Source organism: Schistocerca piceifrons, chromosome 6, assembly GCF_021461385.2.
Source record: "Schistocerca piceifrons isolate TAMUIC-IGC-003096 chromosome 6, iqSchPice1.1, whole genome shotgun sequence".
Taxonomy (NCBI): domain Eukaryota; kingdom Metazoa; phylum Arthropoda; class Insecta; order Orthoptera; family Acrididae; genus Schistocerca; species Schistocerca piceifrons.
Window position 1 is genome coordinate 57,587,676 of NC_060143.1, and position 19,665 is coordinate 57,607,340.

At 44.6% G+C, this 19,665-nt stretch overlaps 1 protein-coding gene across 1 annotated transcript in view; it reads right to left on the reverse strand.

Annotated features, from left to right (window-relative positions):
* The window catches only part of LOC124802692 (nucleolar protein 4-like), a 432,554-nt gene that overhangs the window by 155,798 nt on the left and 257,091 nt on the right, over positions 1–19,665 (reverse strand). The window contains exon 2 of the mRNA XM_047263631.1: positions 16,048–16,099. Coding sequence (XP_047119587.1) covers positions 16,048–16,099 — 52 coding nt within the window. The remainder of the gene's footprint in view (positions 1–16,047; positions 16,100–19,665) is intronic.

Here is a 19,665-nt window from a genome sequence, read left to right on the forward strand (position 1 = left end):
CAAATAACGACTAGAATGGAAAAATCAAGAGTAGCGTCAGCACTAGAAATGGATACGGCTTCTCCTGGAGTGTTTCGTCTACTGTGTTTCCAACAGTAGAAGTCAAACCGGAAAGTATTCCAGGCGCAAGGTCAGTGGAGCTCTTGGTTACCTTGCGGAAAGAAATTAGGTGGTTCCTTCCAACTTGGCAAGGCTGTCTTATTTTCAAGATAAGAGAGAGCCAGACAGAAATACCCAGACACTTAAAGGGTAACGTGTTTTTCGTTAGAACTGAACGAACAGCACTTGAGTACGAAGAAGGAAGCAAGATTAAGTTTTGACCTACCGGCGACGATATTAGAAACGAAGCACAACTCTGGCTAAAGAAGAATGTGTTTGTAAATTGGTAATAATAATAATAATAATAACAATAATAATAATAATGTGTATTATTTCTCAAATCAAGATTCCTTTTTCTCAACACATATTAATCGTATAGGGATGAACGAGGAATCGTTAGAAAGGATTTTTAACCGGCTTCTGACACTACACACAGATTTTGCGCTAAAACTTACTATTTGTGGAGAATTTTAACATAAAAGAAACTTTTATCTATCTTAGGCAAAAGGGCAGGTTTAGACCTATATTTCGCGAAGCTAACTAACAAGAATAAAAGATTACCTTGTCCTCTCATTACAAATATCATTTTATTTGTTTTAATGTACTTATTAACTGGATAATTTGTATACAAACCATTTTCTTTCTTTCAATGTACTTATTATCTGGATAATTTGTATACAACATTGTCATAGATAATAACCGTGACCACTGCAGTGTCTATCTTTCCACCTTTTCATTCTTTCATCTGTCTTTAACAGTGGAATTCCCACTCTTAATGTTAGTACTCTTGCTTTTGATTTTCTTTATGTGAATCAGTCCCTCCGACGACCACTTCTTTTCATCTGCTAGCCAGAAGCGAAGTCCAGAGAGTAGCGTCATCGTAAAGGTGTGCAAAACAGTCGAGCGATCGATCTGAATCGAAAAATAAACACAGGCAAGTTCAGTCACTCTACTATCAACGGCGCATACCGAAGGATTTAGAAAATATCGAGGATCTGAGGAACAAGTGCAGGGCCGTGGTATTACTGGACCTCTCGCCTTTAACTTTTCCTCCAAGTCTGTACTTAGGCTGGGCGGTGAACCCGAATCACTGCTGGATATTTACTCGTAAAGTGTTTCATCCAAATGAATTACATTTACAGCCACTTCCTTGGCCACTGATGGCCTCAAATTGAAACGATTGCTTTTTTGGTTTGTCTTTTGAGGTTGTACCAAAAATCTTGTTTACTCCACACCGGTATACTCTGAAATGGACCTCGAAGCTCTAAGCAGAGCTACACCGCAAGTAGACTAAAGCCACCTGCTTAATTTTTTCATACGCACGTGAAAACATTAATTATGCGATTCAAGGACAGTCTGCTGCTTTAGAGTAAATCGCATAAAATGTTTTTCACTATAATAATGCCTATTGGTCTCTTTCAAGACATTTTCAGACTTTTGGATAATCGTTTTTGCACAATATACAATTAATTGCCTCAGTCTCCTGACCCACTCTAAGCAGTTCTGCAAATGTTGCTCTGTAACACCATATGAAAGTAAGCCAACCATCCGAATTTTCTGAATAACAATAATTTATCGTATTCGCTGTCGTTACTTTAATTAAAGTATCCGTTTACTTTGCATTCTACACTACTGTGCAATTTCGACTGTGTAATCATTTTCAAGTATATAACACTTCAAACGACATATTTGCATTACAGCCAAAAATTTGTTTGGCCATACATTGTTAAAATGTAGTGCTATGTCCATTTTAAGGAAGTATGAGGAACCTAATAGATTTTCTACTGTAATCAAAATATGTGCGTTTGACGGGTTATATACTTGAAAAAGGTTACACAATAGAAATTGCGCAGTAGTGAAGAATGCAAAGTAAACGGATACTTTAATCGAAATAATGACAGCGAACGCGGCAGGTTACTGTCATTCAGAAAATTTCTTTTGGCTGTGGACCAAGTTGCAACTAAACATTGTTTTTAAATGCTCTAGGTATTTTTTATTTGCAAATAAAAATAATATTTTGTTTATGTAAGGTCTAACCAATTTATTTTTCGTTTCCTTGTACGCATACACGTTTTAGGATTTTATGTGCCGTCATCAGGGGAATTGTGTCTTGTGTAATGTCGGAATTTTCTCTAATTTTATGTAGTAGTAATAGTATGGCTATGACATTCCTTACTTTTGTTCTTTTTCGTCGTATTACATTAGCATGACTAAGCCACGATGAAAAATTTTATTGGATATTTTTAAGGACAGATTAATTACCATTTAGGAGAAGAAAAATTTCGGTTTAGGAAAGCAAAAGGAATCATGGAAGATAATGGCACAACGAATGATCTTAGGAAAACATACTGTAATGAACAAGAAAATACATGGAGCATTTATTGACTTGCAGAAGGCTTTTGACAGAGTGGACTGGAAGATACTGTTTGGAGAAGTGAATAAAATTGGAAAAGACTGGAGAGATAAAAGATTGATACTTAAAGTATACAAAAAGCACAGTACAAAAATAAATATCAATGGCACTAACAAAGAGGCTAGGATAAGATGTGTCCAAGTAGGCTGGCCTCTCTCTCAATATTTATTTAATTTTTATTGAAACTGAAACAAAATACAATCAAAAGCGGCACCAAAGAGACCAAAATTAATATTAAACATATACCGTACATTGTACTCGATTTGCTGACTGTATAGAAGTCTTAGAATTTTCTGGAAAGGATATGACCTGTATGTTAATAATTTTGTCTGATACCTTGGATTATCACAAATGAAAACAAACTCGAGCAGTACTAAAATAATAGTGATATACAAATCGAACGTAAAAGTAAGTACGATCATGAAGATAAGAAATAAAATACTAATGTTAGTAAAGGAATTTTGCTACTTGGAAAGCAAAATAACAGAGATGACGGATTAAAAGAACGACTGCACTGACTACAGAAGAGTTGAGAAATAATAGTAAACAACCACCTTATAGAAACAAGAAATAAATTCATCAAGACATTTCTATGGAGCATTTTAAGCTATGGCTGTGAATGGTGGGCTCTGGCAAACGAGAAAAGAAAAAAAATTAAACGCAATAGATACGTGGAAATGAAAAAGACTGAAATAAAATCTAATGAAAAAATTAAAAGAAAATAAAGAGAAAAGGACATTAACATGATTCGGAGAAGAATAATTAAACTGATTGGTCATCTCATTCGACAAAACAGCTTCATAAAAAAAATTCTTAGAAGGATAAATCTTGTTTAAAAATTAAGTAGTAGGCGGAAATAATTCATATCATGGTGTTATCTGTGGAACACCTGCAGGAACTGAAACCAATTGGTAAATGGTGGTGAACTGAAGAGTGTCAAAAATGGTTCAAATGGCTCTGAGCACTATGGGACTTAACATCTGAGGTCATCAGTCCCCTAGAACTTAGAACTACTTAAACCTTACTAACCTAAGCACATCACACACATCCATGCCCGAGGCAGGATTCTAACCTGCGACCGTAGCGGTCGCGTGGTTCCAGACTGAAGCGCCTAGAACCGCTCGGCCACACCGGCCGGCGAACTGAAGAGTGTCCTCCTCCTTGCAAGGACACATTTTTTTGTTTTGTTTGATCCCGACACTTGTTTCATTACAGTGGCGGCATCTTTAGTAGCCGCTTCCGCTATTATTTCTTTTCCTTTTTACGTTACGTGTGCCCTGTGGCTGCCGACAAAAACCAGTCTGAAGTATCTAGTAATACAGCAAGTCATCGATGCTGTAACTGACCTGTCCTGAGCCGCACTTGGTTACTCGTTGTCAGTTAAACGTATTGTTGTTGTTGTTGTTGTTGTTATGTTTACAATTACATGGTGGCTACGTGGACAAAAAAAAAATTCCCGGACTTTTCCCGGATTTACCGGTTAAAAACAATTTCTCCCGCATGAAATTACGTATAAAGCGGGTGAAAATACATCCGTGTTAAGTAACAGTATACTTTCCCTCGGAGCTGTAAAACCTATCAGTCCTTTGAATCGTAAAGGTCTTATACCGGCGGAGGACGTCCCAGCACTTTAGGAAACGAAATCCAGGAAAAACAAAAAGTTGTTTGATGCGAGACAATATGCACAGAGTTTATTTTCGTATTGCGAAAGTATATACACAAATTCCACAAATTACAGCACGGTAGCTTCCGAAACTCTAAAATAGAGACTGCGTTGAGCGATGTACCTTTGTCAGCCAACCATAGCTCATGTCACGTGATCTCGCTAGCGAATGACGGCAGTTATTCAGAGCACGAGGCCTACGAGAAAGACAGGCCGCGGCGCGTACGTTACGAAGGTAGGCCGAGCTCGCTCAACTCAGCAAAGTGCGTTTCTACACCGGTTAACTCGTAAGCAGATGTGTATGTACGAACGAGAATTGCATCGTCTATTGGCATCCACTGTTATTAGTCCTACAATGATAGGAAGTCAGTAGGCCTACTAACAGGCTCCAATTCGGCAATTAAAATCGTGCCAAAATGATTATTAGTTGCGTAGAAAAGTCGAAGTGTTCTGGCATGAAGAGACTTGTGACATTGCTCAGTAACACATTATGCACATTTTTTTGAAGGTCAATTACACTTTTTGCCGTCGATTGCATAATTTTTTATCTATGAAAGAACAACATTAAATATGAAAACTAACTTGAAGCTCGGTCTTTTTTAGCGTGTGTTACACGTTAAGTCATATCAAATACAAATGTGCCGGTAAAATTTTAAAGAGTGGCATAAAGGACTTATTTCTGGGCCCGACATTTTTCAAATGGCTGATCCTCAAAGTGTTACGTTTTGAATGAGAGTTATAACGCCCTGCGATTTAAGAAATTCACTGCACATTCTCACACGTAACATAAATCATCTTGCGTGGAAATTTACTTTGAAAGTAACGCATCTCACGCCACTATTCGTAATATTTTCTGGTGATCTGTTAGAAATGTAAACAACTGTAACATCACGCACATCGAATGCACGTTAGTTGTTACGGACGTACTGCATAATCTTCGACCTAAAGCCTTTGACACTTTTCGGTGTCGGCAAACTGGTCTGTGCATTGTGTAAATTACCCATTTTCTATGCAACTAAACTTTTATTTTGGTGTTATTCTCTGATTTATGTTTCATTGCTGCAGTATTATTCAGTAGTGGAGCCATTTGAGTAGTGGACTAAAGTTCTTTGTCAGCGTATCAGATCTTACACGTCAAACCTACGAAACTTTAACTGAAATCTAAAACAATGAAAAATCCCGGAATTCTAAGTAATTCCCGGGTTTTTCCCGGATTTGTCCCGGATGAAAAAATTCCCGGGTTTTTCCCGGATCTCCCGGATGTCCCGGGCCGTATACACCCTGAATTACGTTTTCTTGTGCTCTCACTGGCGAATTCTGGATGTTACTATATTGTTATAGCTTACGTGCACTTTTCACTGCACGTGATGGCGGTGGACAAAGACCGCTGTATCAACAAGGCGTTGCCTTTAGTGTCTGACGATGATACGTTATTGTTACAATCGCACTCGAAGGTGCTACCGGGCGGCGGTGCTCGCGGTGGGAAACACGCCAGCCAGCAGTCGTTTCCGCAGCGTGGGAGTCGGTTGCGACGGGCGGCCGGAATTGGCATTCAGCAGGCAACCCAATCGGCCGGAGTGCGGCGCGGGCTGCGTCGGCGGCCGGCAGGCGCTGCTGAACTTGTTGCGCGCGGCGCGACCTTGACTCCATTCCGACTCGGACGCTCTCGCTCTCGCAGCCGCTGTCGCCGTCGTCTCGCCGCGGCCTTGCCTGTCTCGTCCCGACAGCTGCCGACGCCGGCCGGGCCCGCACCGCGTCATCTCCGCCGCGCTACCTCGCGCCTCTCCAGATCCCCGCCCAACCGCAGCGGGCTTCATTTTATTATCACTAGTCGTGCATTCACGCAACACAATGTAGAGTTTAAGAGTTAGGACGGTCAATTTCTTGGATGTTAAAGACAGAGAGGAAAGGGAGAAAGTTACGGACCACGTTAAGTCAAGTGGTTGTCAAACTTCGTTGCTCAAGAGCCAATACTGACGATGATGGGTGGCATCTCGGGCCGCGTATGTACCAATATTACACTGAAGAGTCAAAGAAACTGGTACACCTGGCTAATATCGCGTACGGCGAGCACGTGTAACTTCTGCAACACGACGTGGCATGGACTCAATCAACGTCTGAAGTAGTGCTGGAGGGAATTGCCACCATGAATCCTGCAGGGCTGTCTATAATTCCGTAAGAGTACGAGGGGGTTGAGATCTCTTCTGAACAGCACGTCGCAAGGCATCACAGATAGGTAGAGAAGTTGCATCATTAGAAAATTGCAGCGAAATGCAGGAAGATCTGCAGCGGATAGGCACTTGGTGTAGCGAGTGGCAACTGACCCTTAACATAGACAAATGTAATGTACTGCGAATACATAGAAAGAAGGATCCTTTATTGTATTATTATATGATAGCGGAACAAACACTGGTAGCAGTTACTTCTGTAAAATATCTGAGAGTATGCGTGCGGAACGATTTGAAGTGGAATTATCATATAAAATTAATTGTTGGTAGGGCGGGTACCAAGTTGAGATTCATTGGGAGAGTCCTTAGAAAATGTAGTTCATCAACCAAAGAGGTGGCTTACAAAACACTCGTTCGACCTATGCTTGAGTATTGCTCATCAGTGTGGGATCCGTACCATGTCGGGTTGACGGAGATTGTTGTTGTTGTTGTTGTTGTGGTCTTCAGTCCTGAGACTGGTTTGATGTAGCTTTCCATGCTACCCCATCCTGTGCAAGCTTCTTTATCTCCCAGTACTTACTGCAACCCACACCCTTCTGAATCTGCTTAGTGTATTCATCTCTTCGTCTCCCTCTACGATTTTTACCCTCCACGCTGCCCTCCAATGTTAAATTTGTGATCCCTTGATGCCTCAGAACATGTCCTACTAACCGGTCCCTTCTTTTTGTCAAGTTGTGCCACATACTCCTCTTCTTCCCAATTCTATTCAATACCTCCTCATTAGTTATGTGATCTACCCATCTAATCTTCAGCATTCTTCTCTAGCACCACATTTCGAAAGCTTCTATTCTCTTCTTGTCCAAACTATTTATCGTCCATGTTTCACTTCCATACATGGCTACACTCCATACAAATACTTTCAGAAACGACTTCCTGATATTTAAATCTATACTCGATGTTAACAAATTTCTCTTCTTCAGAAACGCTATCCTTGCCATTGCCAGTCTACATTTTATATCTTCTCTACTTCGACCATCATCAGTTATTTTGCTCCCCATATAGCAAAACTCCTTTAGTACTTTAAGCGTCTCATTTCCTAATCTAATTCCCTCAGCATCGCCCAACTTAATTCCACTACATTCCATTTTCCTCGTTTTGCTTTTGTTGATGTTCGGAGGAGATAGGGAAGATCCAAAGAAGAGCGGCGCGTTTCGTCACATGGTTATTTGGTAAGCGTTATAGCGTTACGGGGATGTTCAGCAAACTCGAGTGGCAGACTTTGCAAGAGAGGCGCTCTGCATCGCGGTGTAGCTTGCTGTCGAGGTTTCGAGAGGGTGCGTTTCTGGATGAGGTATTGAATATATTGCTTCCCCCTACTTACACCTCCCGAGGTGATCACGAATGTAAAATTAGAGAGATTCGAGCGCGCACGGAGGCTTTCCGGCAGTCGTTCGTCCCGCGAAGTATACGCGACTGGAACAGGAAAGGGCGGTAATGACAGTGGCACATAAAGTGCCCTCCGCCACACACCGTTTGGTGGCTTGCGGAGTATAAAAGTAGATGTAGATATGCTCAGTATATTCATGTGTGAGGAGTTTGGTGACCAGCGGAAGCGTTTAAACTCAGAAGAGTGTTCCTGGAGACACTCTATAGCAATTCTGGACCTGTGGGGAGTCACAATGACCTACTGGAATTGCGGAAGTCCGTCGGAATGCACAATGGACATGCATGGATTCAAGTGATCACACAGGATTCTTACATACGTGTCACCTGTCAGATTCGTAACTAGACATATCAGGGGCCCCATATCAATCCAACTGCTCACGCCACACACCATAGCAAAGCCTCCACCAGCTTCAACAGTCCCCCGCCCGCTGACACACGGGATCCACGGATTTACGACGTTGCCTCCATATCCGAACACGTCCAACCGCTCGATACAATTTGAACGCGACTTGTCCTACCAGGCAACAAGTTTCCAGTCATCAACAGTCCAATGTCGGTGTTGACGGGCCAAGGCGAAGCGTATAGCGTTGTGTTGCGCACTCACCACGGGTACACGAGTTGGCCTTCGGCTCTGGATGCCCCCATATCGATGGTGTTTCGTCGAATGGTTCGCACGCTGACACCTGTTGATGGCCCAGCATGAATGCTACCAGTCCTTTTATTTATTATTCACCTGTTCATTCCTTCGTCATTATGATGCTCACTGTCCTGCTGCGAGTCCAATGACTGCCTCTCTGCACTTTGCTCAGGAAATCCATTCCTTCGTTTATCTTCTATTTCCTGAGTTGTATGGTCGATATCGCCATGAGTGGAAGGGCTGCATTTCTGTGACGTTGAAAGATTCACTACATTCGTAGTTGGTCCCGTTCTTGCAGGATCTATTTCCGGTCGCAGCGATTTCGGAGATTTGATGTTTTACCGGGTTCCTAATATTCACGGTACACTCGTGAAATGGTCGTGCTGGAAAATCCCTACTTTATAGCTGCCTCGGAGATGCTGTGTCCCATCGCCCGTGTGCCGACTACAACACCACGTTCAGTCTCACTCAAATCTTGATAACCTGCCACTGTAGCAGCAGTGACAGATCTAACAGCTGCGCCAGACATTTGTTGTCCTATACAGGCGTTACCCACCGCAGCGCCGTATTCTGCCTGTTTACATATCTCTGTGTTTGAGCCGGCCAAAGTGGCCGTGCGGTTAAAGGCGCTGCAGTCTGGAACCGCAAGACCGCTACGGTCGCAGGTTCGAATCCTGCCTCGGGCATGGATGTTTGTGACGTCCTTAGGTTAGTTAGGTTTAACTAGTTCTAAGTTCTAGAGGACTAATGACCTCAGCAGTTGAGTCCCGTAGTACTCAGAGCCATTTGAACCATTTTTCTGTGTTTGAATACGCACGCTTATATCAGTTTCCTTGGCGCTTCAGTGTATTATTATTGGTAACTTACATAAATTAGTAAGTTACGACCCCGCAGTTGTGAGTCAGCAGAATAGCTCACTCTACAGATGTCTACAGTTGTCTTCTCTGATGGCAGGAATTTACAAAATATCACAAAGAAGAGCAGAGTCATGTAGAAAAGGGGCGTGGCACTGCTGGTTGGTTGAAACAAGGTGGATTTTACATCACTCGCAGCACGAATTAAAACATGAAAATTGGCGATAATATTTCTAACATGCTCCAGAATTATTTAGTGGCAAAAAATTTCAACATTTTTGGCTAATTTTACGTATATCCCCTCTTAATAGAGAAGATCCAACGAGGACTGATGCTTTTCGTCAGAGGGTTGTTTACTCGGTGCGAGAACCTTATGAAGACGCTCAACAAACTCTAGTGGAAGACGCCGCTAGAGCGGTGTTTTGTACGACGGAGAGTTTTGCCGCTGAACTTCCGAGGTCGTAGGTACTAGTAAGAATCGGGCAATATACTACTTCGTCCCACATATGTGTTGCGAAACAGACACGATCAGAAAATAAGAGGAATTGGAGCTCGTATGGAGGTTTATAGACAGTCCTTCGTCCCAGGCACCATACGCGAATGGAACTTGGGTGGTACGGATGTAGACATGAGTATATATTCGCAGTGAAAATTTGTGTCAGACCTGGACTCGTACTGCGAGCGGTTGCCTTACCATTGAGCTGTCTGGGCAGGCTACATGGCCAGACCCAAATTTTCATATGTTGTCAACCATGTGTCTACAACCTGCACTCCTATAGCTTTTATGTGTATGCATATCCAAAAGAAAATTGCATCAAATTTCTGAGCAATACAGGCACTGCAATATAGTATTTATACACAGGACACGTCACTTTCATTTAATATGTCTCCCCTGTACTGGAATATACGAGGTGCATTCAAGTTCTGAGGCCTCTGATTTTTTTCTCCGGACTGGAAAGAGAGAGAAACATGCGCATTGTTTTAAAATGAGGCCGCGTTCATTGTCAATACGTCCCAGATATGGCAGCACCGTATGGCAGATGGAAGTTTACCGCCAGCGGCGAGAATGAGAACTGTTTTAAATACTTAAAATGGCAACGTTTTCCTTACTTGAACAGCGTGCAATCATTCGTTTTCTGAATTTGCGTGGTGTGAAACCAATTGAAATTCATCGACAGTTGAAGGAGACATGTGGTGATGGAGTTATGGATGTGTCGAAAGTGCGTTCGTGGGTGCGACAGTTTAATGAAGGCAGAACATCGTGCGACAACAAACCGAAACAACCTCGGGCTCGCACAAGCCGGTCTGACGACATGATCGAGAAAGTGGAGATAATTGTTTTGGGGGATCGCCGAATGACTGTTTAACAGATCGCCTCCAGAGTTGGCATTTCTGTGGGTTCTGTGCACACAATCCTGCATGACGACCTGAAAATGCGAAAAGTGTCATCCAGGTGGGTGCCACGAATGCTGGCGGACGACCACATGGCTGTCCGTGTGGCATGTTGCCAAGCAATGTTGACGCGCAACGACAGCACGAATGGGACTTTCTTTTCGTCAGTTGTGACAATGGATGAGACGTGGATGCCATTTTTCAATCCAGAAACAAAGCGCCAGTCAGCTCAATGGAAGCACACAGATTCACCGCCACCAAAAAAATTTCGGATAACCGCCAGTGCTGAAAAAATGATGGTGTCCATGTTCTGGGACAGCGACGGCGTAATCCTTACCCATTGCGTTCCAAAGGGTACTACGGTAACAGGTGCATCCTACGAAAATGTTTTGAAGAACAAATTCCTTCCTGCACTGCAACAAAAACGTCCGGGAAGGGCTGCGCGTGTGCTGTTTCACCAAGACAACGCTCCCGCACATCGAGCTAACGTTACGCAAGAGTTTCTTCGTGATAACAACTTTGAAGTGATTCCTCATGCTCCCTACTCACCTGACCTGGCTCCTAGTGACTTTTGGCTTTTTCCAACAATGAAAGACACTCTCCGTGGCCGCACATTCACCGGCCGTGCGATTTTCCAGTGGTCAAAACAGACTCCTAAAGAAGCCTTCGCCGCTGCCATGGAATCATGGCGTCAGCGTCGTGAAAAATGTGTACGTCTGCAGGGCGATTACGTCGAGAAGTAACGCCAGTTTCATCGATTTCGGGTGAGTAGTTAATTAGAAAAAAAAAATCGGAGGCCTCAGAAGTTGAATGCACCTCGCACATAATGGATGTACAAGTATAGGTTGTAGACACATGGCTGACGACGTACAGAAGTTTAGGTCTGGACTGAGTTCGTGCTCGAATGGCCTAATAGTAAGGCGGGAAATCCTGATTCGAGTCCTAGTCCGGAACAAATTTTCACTGTCGTCATTCTGTTATATAGCTGATGGTGTGCATGTTAGCAAATGCGAAAATTTTTCATGTATTTCAAAACGGCTGTAGTTAACCGCATTCCCTGTTCCTTCGGACCTGCAGGCGTGTTCCTAGGAACATCGCATCGTACTTCTGAAGAACACGGGCACTGCAATATCTCACGGATGTATATGTCGATGTCTGAGTGAGGTTGGGAGGCTACGGCAACCAGTACGGCTAGTACGGGCACGCTGCGCCATTTCCAGAGTAATGAAGAGCAGAACGTGTAGCTGGTTTCCGCAACGCGTCGAAGAGCTGGAAAGTGGGACGCGGCGGCAGTGGCGCATTTTGGCCCGGTGGCACTCGTCTCGTATTCCGCGACGGCTTGCCCGGAAACCACGGCCGCCGTTCCGGACCGGAATAATTCCTAACCGCGGCCATTTTCGGCGGCGAGCATCCGCGACCGGGAAATGCACTCGGCGGCACACAACAATGCGCGGCGCGCGAGCGATGATTGAGTGATTCGGCGTCACGTTCCGGGAGCCAAATTACTCGCCCTCGTTACGACGAGCTAATGGGAGCCGGCCCGGTTATTCAATAATGGTAATGGGGCCATTAGAGCGGCGGGGGCCCGGGCGCCGCCAAAAAACAACAGGCGCGCTCGCTCCTCCGCCGCTGCCGCGTATTTACGAGTGCGTCCGAGTCGCGGCTGGCGGCGGCAGGCGTTGGGAAACTGTTTACCCCCGGGGAAGTGTTTATGTGCAGCCAAATTAGCCCCGTACCTGCCGCGCGTGCGCCGACGATGTTGACGTCGCGTTAATATTCCGGGGCGTATCTGGCTGCGCCGTCGCGAGACGCGCCAGGGAAAGCCGGCGACGGAGGAAAGCGGCGAGACACGCCTGGAGCCTCCAGGAGGCCCGCTGGCTGCTCTCCGGCGCTCTCCAGCACTGCGCGCGGCTGGTCCGTGTAAAAAGGTTTCACTCGTACGGTAAGGACCCGAACGTGCTGCATGTGAATAGCGATAAGTGGAATTCTGGGTAAAATGACACTCTGCTCTGTGGAGCAGACGGATTGACCCTTTATTTTACGAGGGAAGCTTACGTGTCACAGATTTTTCTCGCTGCGCAGCGGCGTTAGCGCAACCACTAAAAGATAAGAACAAGACAGAAAGAAAAGTTCTTCGCCTCCGTAGCTCAGGGGTCAACGTGTCTGGCTGCTATGCAGAAGACCCGGGTTCGGTTCCTGGGATTGCCAGGGATTCTTCTTTGATGAGTAGACTGGAACGGGCAGCTCTCAGCCTCGTCATGCCAACTGAGTAACTACTTTAGTGAGAAGTAGCGGCTCCAAGATCAAGAAAAGCTGACAACAGCCGGAAGGTAGATATGCTGACCCCATGTCCCTCCACGCCGCATTCGAATCACGACATTGGGAGAGAATGACATGGCGGTCGGTAAGTTTCTATTGGCTCGCCTGGGCCAGAATAAAAACAGAAAGAAAAGACTTCATTTAGTTACAAACAACAAAGATAAAAAAAATGGTTCAAATGGATCTAAGCACTATGGGACTTAACATCTGAGGTCATCAGTCCCCTAGAACTTAGAACTACTTGAACCTAACTAACCTAAGGACATCACACACATCCACGCCCGAGGCAGGATTTGAGCCTGCGACCGTAGCAGTCGCGCGGTTCTGGACTGAAGCGCCTAGAACCGCTCGGTCACCGCGGCCGGCAACAAAGATAAAATCTGGAAAAAAAGGTCATGTTGCATACTAGAAGTCCGCACTTACTGCATTCGGGTCTCGTTATTTGCTTTTTTTCCCCCTAAGTTTCCACCAAAATCTTCTTGCGCTACTATGGGACATGTTTCTGCGGGAAAGAATAATAATGATAGTCATGAAATGCTATCGCTGTATAATGGAACGACGACAGTGAAAAGCCGGCCGGGGTGGCCGTGCGGTTCTAGGCGCTACAGTCTGGAACCGCGTGACCGCTACGGTCGCAGGTTCGAATCCTGCCTCGGGCGTAGATGTGTGTGAAGTCCTTAGGTTAGTTAGGTTTAAGTAGTTCTAAGTTCTAGGGGACTGATGACCTTAGAAGTTAAGTCCCATAGTGCTCAGAGCCATTTTTTTTACAGTGAAAATTTGTGCCGGACTGGGACTTAAAACTCGGATTTCCCACTTATCGCCAGCGGTTGCCTTACCACTAGGCTATCCGAGCACGTTACACGACCAGACCCAAACTTCCGTATTTCGTCAATCATGTGCTGCATCGTACTCGTACTTCTTAACAACACAGGCACTGGTGACCCTTATTTTCATGATAATCACTGTGGTACATTTGCGGTGAGGAATAAATCGAGGCAAAGAAGAATCGTGATGGACAATTAACACAAATACAATGCATGTTGTTCCCGGGCAAGTGGAATGAGTCGAGTACTATGGCTCGCACAAAACGTATTAGATGGCGGGGCCTATTAGTCCAAATGCTGCATGAAAAAATCAACAATGCGGCATGTGTCGGTAACGTAATACGGTAGATCTGAAAATGATTCGACCTTCATACTTATTTTATATCAAACGGTACTTTTTCGGACATGAGTCCCTCATCAAAACTTAAGTCCCCTATAAAACCCAAAGAAGCCTGTAACAGGATTTCTGAAAAACCATGTATATGTAAACTGATACATATTTTCTTTGCCTTACGCAACATCTTCAGCAATTAAGTACATCTACAACCTAAGAAAGTCCACACCATGTCAAATACACAGCTTTACACGTTTGCATACTATCAATTCGATATTGCTAAGATGATAACATTCCGTAAAATTCACAGGGGATTTGTACAATGTATGACATCATTATTGTTGGAATTTGTCGTTTTTCGTCGAGAAGGTCGGAATTCATAAATGTTATAAACATGTGTGTATGCCTGTGTCTGTGTGTGTCTTCCACATCCCCTCCTAAGCCAATGGGCCGACTTCAAAGAAAAGTGGTACACACATCCCCTACTGTCTGACAATAGTCGCTGTATGTGTAAGAATTACCTACCTATCATAGTTCGGGGATATGACGTCACAAACACTGCGATGCGTGAAAAACTTCCACCTTATGTATGACGTTTAAATGCTACTAACTCTACTCGCAACACATTTTGCAGACAGAATACATATATGCAGCTGAAGGTATAAATATAAATATACCACCCTACGACATATAGTTCAAGAGATATGACGTCATAAACACTGAGATGCGTGAAAAAAATTCGTCGTCATGCATGAAGTTTTAATACATTCACTCTTTACTGCCAAGACACTCATGCTGTCGAGTCAACTTAAGGAAATGCTTTTGACGGGTTTCAACTGCGAAGCGTCGTCGCCTACTATAGAGCTATCAAGATGTGTTGCCACACAGACGTTTACAAAATCACGTTGTACACATGCGAAACAGCTGCGGTCAGCGAACAGAAACTGTCCGGGATATTACACTACAAACATAGTTCATGTTGCGTTTTCGTTTCTAACAGAAAATTGGCAAAATGAATACCCGAGAAACGCCGGTTTTGTCAGCCAGTATCTTCATAAAATTGATGGAAAAACTGTGGCTGACTGAGATCGTTCTTATCTGGGAGTTTTATTTTGTGCATAATTATTTCAAATAGTTCAGACAATTTTTTTCAGGTGGGACACGAATCAGAGTGTTTATGTTGTCTTATGTATGGTTGGCTATTTAACATTTTTTTAAGCCTGAAAACATATGTGTCGTTTCTTTATACCGTACACGGAAAGTTCATTTTTCTCGTGACGTACAAGGGAGGGCAACTTTCAAATTATAACCTGTATCCTACGTTGCGTTCTTTTATGGGTATGTTTGCACTTACTGTTTGTAATGACTTAATTTGTTATTTGTGGAAAAATTCAGCATTGCATCAGTATTCTGTTCCGCATTTAAAATTGGAAATAAGGAATCCATCCAACACAAGCTCCAACCCATAAGAATACTTGCTGCAACATCCCCCTTGGTTTCATTTAGTCACCATGTTTCTGCATACGTGATTGGGGAAGTCGCTTATGTCTACCGCTCACTGGATACATCACTGCTCTCGAAGTTGTTCCTACCTTAAATAATTATTTTTATGATTGCCTATCTGTTTACCAGAAGATCACACTAGTAGTTTTGCATACCACCACCTACTTGATTTTCTCCCCTTAAGCTTTCTGTTCCTCTTAATAACGGCGAATGTGTAGTAACTGTAAACTACGAGAAAATTATAGTAGCGACAGTGATTCTGTTTTCATATCACCACCTACTTGATTTCCCCTCCTTAAGCATTTTGCTCCTGTTACCGGCGACAAATGCGCAGTGTGTAACTGCAAGGTAATTACAGAAACCCCAGAAACTGGATGTGCTGAAAAACGACTTACCTTGAAAGTGCTCCTCGTCAGGCATCTCGGGTTCCGGTGTCGACACGTTGTCCTGCGAATAGAAGCAAATGTTTTAGAATTTCAGTCAGAATAGTGTGGATATAGTGAGTAATTAATGCAGTCACAAACAAAATACAGTAGTTTACTGATCTAGGCTTAGAGGAACAATATTTTGTGATATATTGTATCGGAGTTCTAATATTACAATATACACTGACTGGCAAAAAGTCATAGGAAGGCACTTGGTGTTACGTTAAGAGCAAAATTAGTATTGTATGTATGTATGTTGTATGTTAACCGGGGACCTAGAAACGTCGGAGATGCTCCGTCCCTGCCGCAGCTGCAGTGGTCCACAACCCCACGACTACTACCGCAGTCCACTTCACCCCTCCGCTGCCACACTACGAACCCAGGGTTATTGTGCGGTTCGGTTCCCGGTGGACCCCCCCATCCCCCCGACGAAACGCCTCACACGAGACGAGTGTAACCCCTATGTTTGCATGCTAGAGTACTGGTGGTGTACCCGTACGTGGAGAACTTGTTTGCGCAACAATCGTCGAGGCGGGATAAGGGGAACCAGCCTGCATTCGCCGAGGCAGATGGAAAACCGCCTGAAAACCATCCACAGACTGGCCGGCTCACCGGACACAAGTCCTGCGGGCGCATTCGTGCCGGGACCCAGGCGCTCTTTCCCACTCCGGAAAGCCGTACGTTAGACTGCTCGGCTAACCGGGCAGGCTAAAATAAGTACTGGTGTCGGAGGTGCTGAGAAACAGCTGAAATCGTTAAAATGGAACCAAGTTTCAAGGTCCGATGAAATCCCTATCAGATTTTATGCTGAATTGGCACATGAATTAGCTCCTCTTCTAACTATAATACACTGCTGGCCACCGTAAATGCAACACCAAGAAAGACAAAAGGTAGCACAACAAAATTTATTTTGTATATAACATGTTGACCAAGTATCAAATGATTACGTTTACAGACGTCTGTGACATGTGGTTCCTGCCAGAATCAGTAGCCAGAGTAGCCGCCATTGTTGGAGATCACCGCTGCCACACGTCTCGGCATTGAATCAAAGAGACGTTGGATGTGTTCCTGGGGTACAGCAGCCCAAGCAGCTTCCACACGTTGCCAAAGATCATCTGGTGTGGCAGCTGGGGATGTAATCTGGGTCACTCGTTGAGCAACCATGGACCACATGTTTTCTATCGGCGAAAGATCCGGAGAGCGAGCCGGCCAGGGAAGCAATTCAATCTGGTTATTGACGAAGAACCTTTGGACAATGCGTGCCACGTGTGGTCGCGCATTATCCTGTTGAAATATGGCTGTGGCCGAGCCTTGAAGGTAAGGAAGGACAACTGGCTCCAGCACCTCGGATATGTAGCGCCGGCTATTTAAAGTACCGGCAATGCGTACTAGAGGCGTGCGAGAGTAATATCCAATACCGCCCCATACCATAATACCCGGTGCAAGACCAGTGTGGGGGTGCATAATGCAGCTGTCCAGCATCCTCTCTCCACGGTGTCTCCACACTCGAATCCGACCATCGTGGTGCTGCAGACAGAAGCGTGCCTCGTCAGTAAAGACAACGTCATTCCATTCTGCCGTCCACAGCCGTCTGTCATCACACCATTGGCGACGGAGACGTCTGTGGTTCTGCGTCAATGGTAAACGAAGCAATGGACGTCTTGCGGACAGACCACTCTGCTGTAAACGGCGTCGAATGGTACGCGCAGACTGGTACGCGCAGACACTGGATGATGCGTTACAGACGCAATGTGCTGTGCTATGGTTCGGGATGTCACTGAGCGATCCGTCACTGCCATGCGCACAATTTGCCTATCAGCACGTGCAGTGGTGCACCGAGGTGAATGCGATCGACCACGTCGGTCCGTCGTAGCCTCCTGCATCCAACGGTCACATAACCGCATTACAGTTGTTTGGTTTCGTCCAACACGACTAGCGATTTCTCTGTATGATAATCCACAATCTCGGTAAGCCACTATCCTTCCTCTGTCGAACTCGGATACTTGATCAAAAGATGTTCGCTGTTGTCTACAAGGCATAACTGATCGTCTTGTGAAACAACCACAAGGTAAACACACGTGCCGAACGTACACTCGTCGAAATCGCCAAGCTTTAAATGGCGCTATGAGGTGGCGCCACAGGCGCGCGTGATGTGCGTCTGCGCTGAAATTCTAATCAGATGCATATCTCATCGCTGCAAACCCATGGTGTAAATTTCACTTGATTCGGATGCTTCCTTCAAGGTGTTGCATTTACGGTGGCCAGCAGTGTATATCGTAGATGTCTCTAATAAGAAACCGTGACCAGATCTTGAAAAAAAAGCGCAAGTCACACCCGTCTACAAGGAGGTTAGTAGAAGAGATCCACAAAACTACCGTCCAGTATCCTTGACATCGATTTGTTGTAGAATATTAGAACACATTATGAGCTCAAACATAATGATATATCTCGAACAGAACAACCTCCTCCATGCCAAACAGCATGCATTCCGCAAACATCGATCATGTGGAAGCCAACTTGCACTTTTCTCACATGAGTCTGAAAGCTTTGGACCAAGGCAGGCAGGTAGATGAATATTTCTTGATTTCCGAAAAGCATTTGACTCAGTACCATGGCTACGCTTATCGTCAAAAGTAAGATCATATGGCGTATCAAGTGAAATTTGTGACTGGACTAAGGACCTTTTTGGTAGGGAGAACGCAGCATAACTCTTTGGGCACTGTTGGCTGGAGTATCCCACTGGGTCGAATATGCCGTCTGCCAGAAAGGGTGTTCTTCCTCCGCGCACACTAGCCCCTTTCATTGCGAGTATGTGATAGTTGTGTTGTATGTGTATCTGTTGTGCACAGGTGAGTGTAACGAATTCGTGTATAGTCTATTGTTGGTGTTGTGATCAAGATGACGATGAGAGAAGGAACAGGGTGCAAGCCGGTGCAGGCACATGGCTTACTGCTCTTGAACAGCACCAAGGAATTCTGTTACTATCTAGGGAGCAAAATAACCCAGAACGGACGGAGCAAGGAGGATATTAAAAGTGGAGTAGCCCTGGCATACAGGGCATTTGTGGTAAAAATACGTCAACTGGTATCAAATATAGGACCTAACTTGAGGAATAAATTTCTGAAAAAGGTCCATTTGGACGACAGCACTGTATGGTAGCAAAATACGGACTGTGGGAAAACCGGAAAAGTAGAGAATCGGAGCATTTGAGGTATGGTGCTACATAAGAATGTTGAAAAATAAGTGGACTCATGAGGTATGCAATGAAGACGTTCTCCGGAGAATCGGCGAGGAAAGGAATATGTGGGCCGGTTGCTGTGGCCGAGCGGTTCTAGGCGCTTCAGATTGGAACCGCGCGACCGCTACGGTCGCAGGTTCGAATCCTGCCTCTGGCATGGATGTGTGTGATGTCCTTAGGTTAGTTAGGTTTAAGTAGTTCTAAGTTCTAGGGGACTGATGACCTCAGATGTTAAGTCCCATAGTGCTCAGAGCTATTTGAGCCATTTGAATATGTGGGAAACGTTGACGAGAAGAAGGGTGACGATGGTAGGAGATCTGTTAAGACATCACGAAATAATTTCCTTGTAC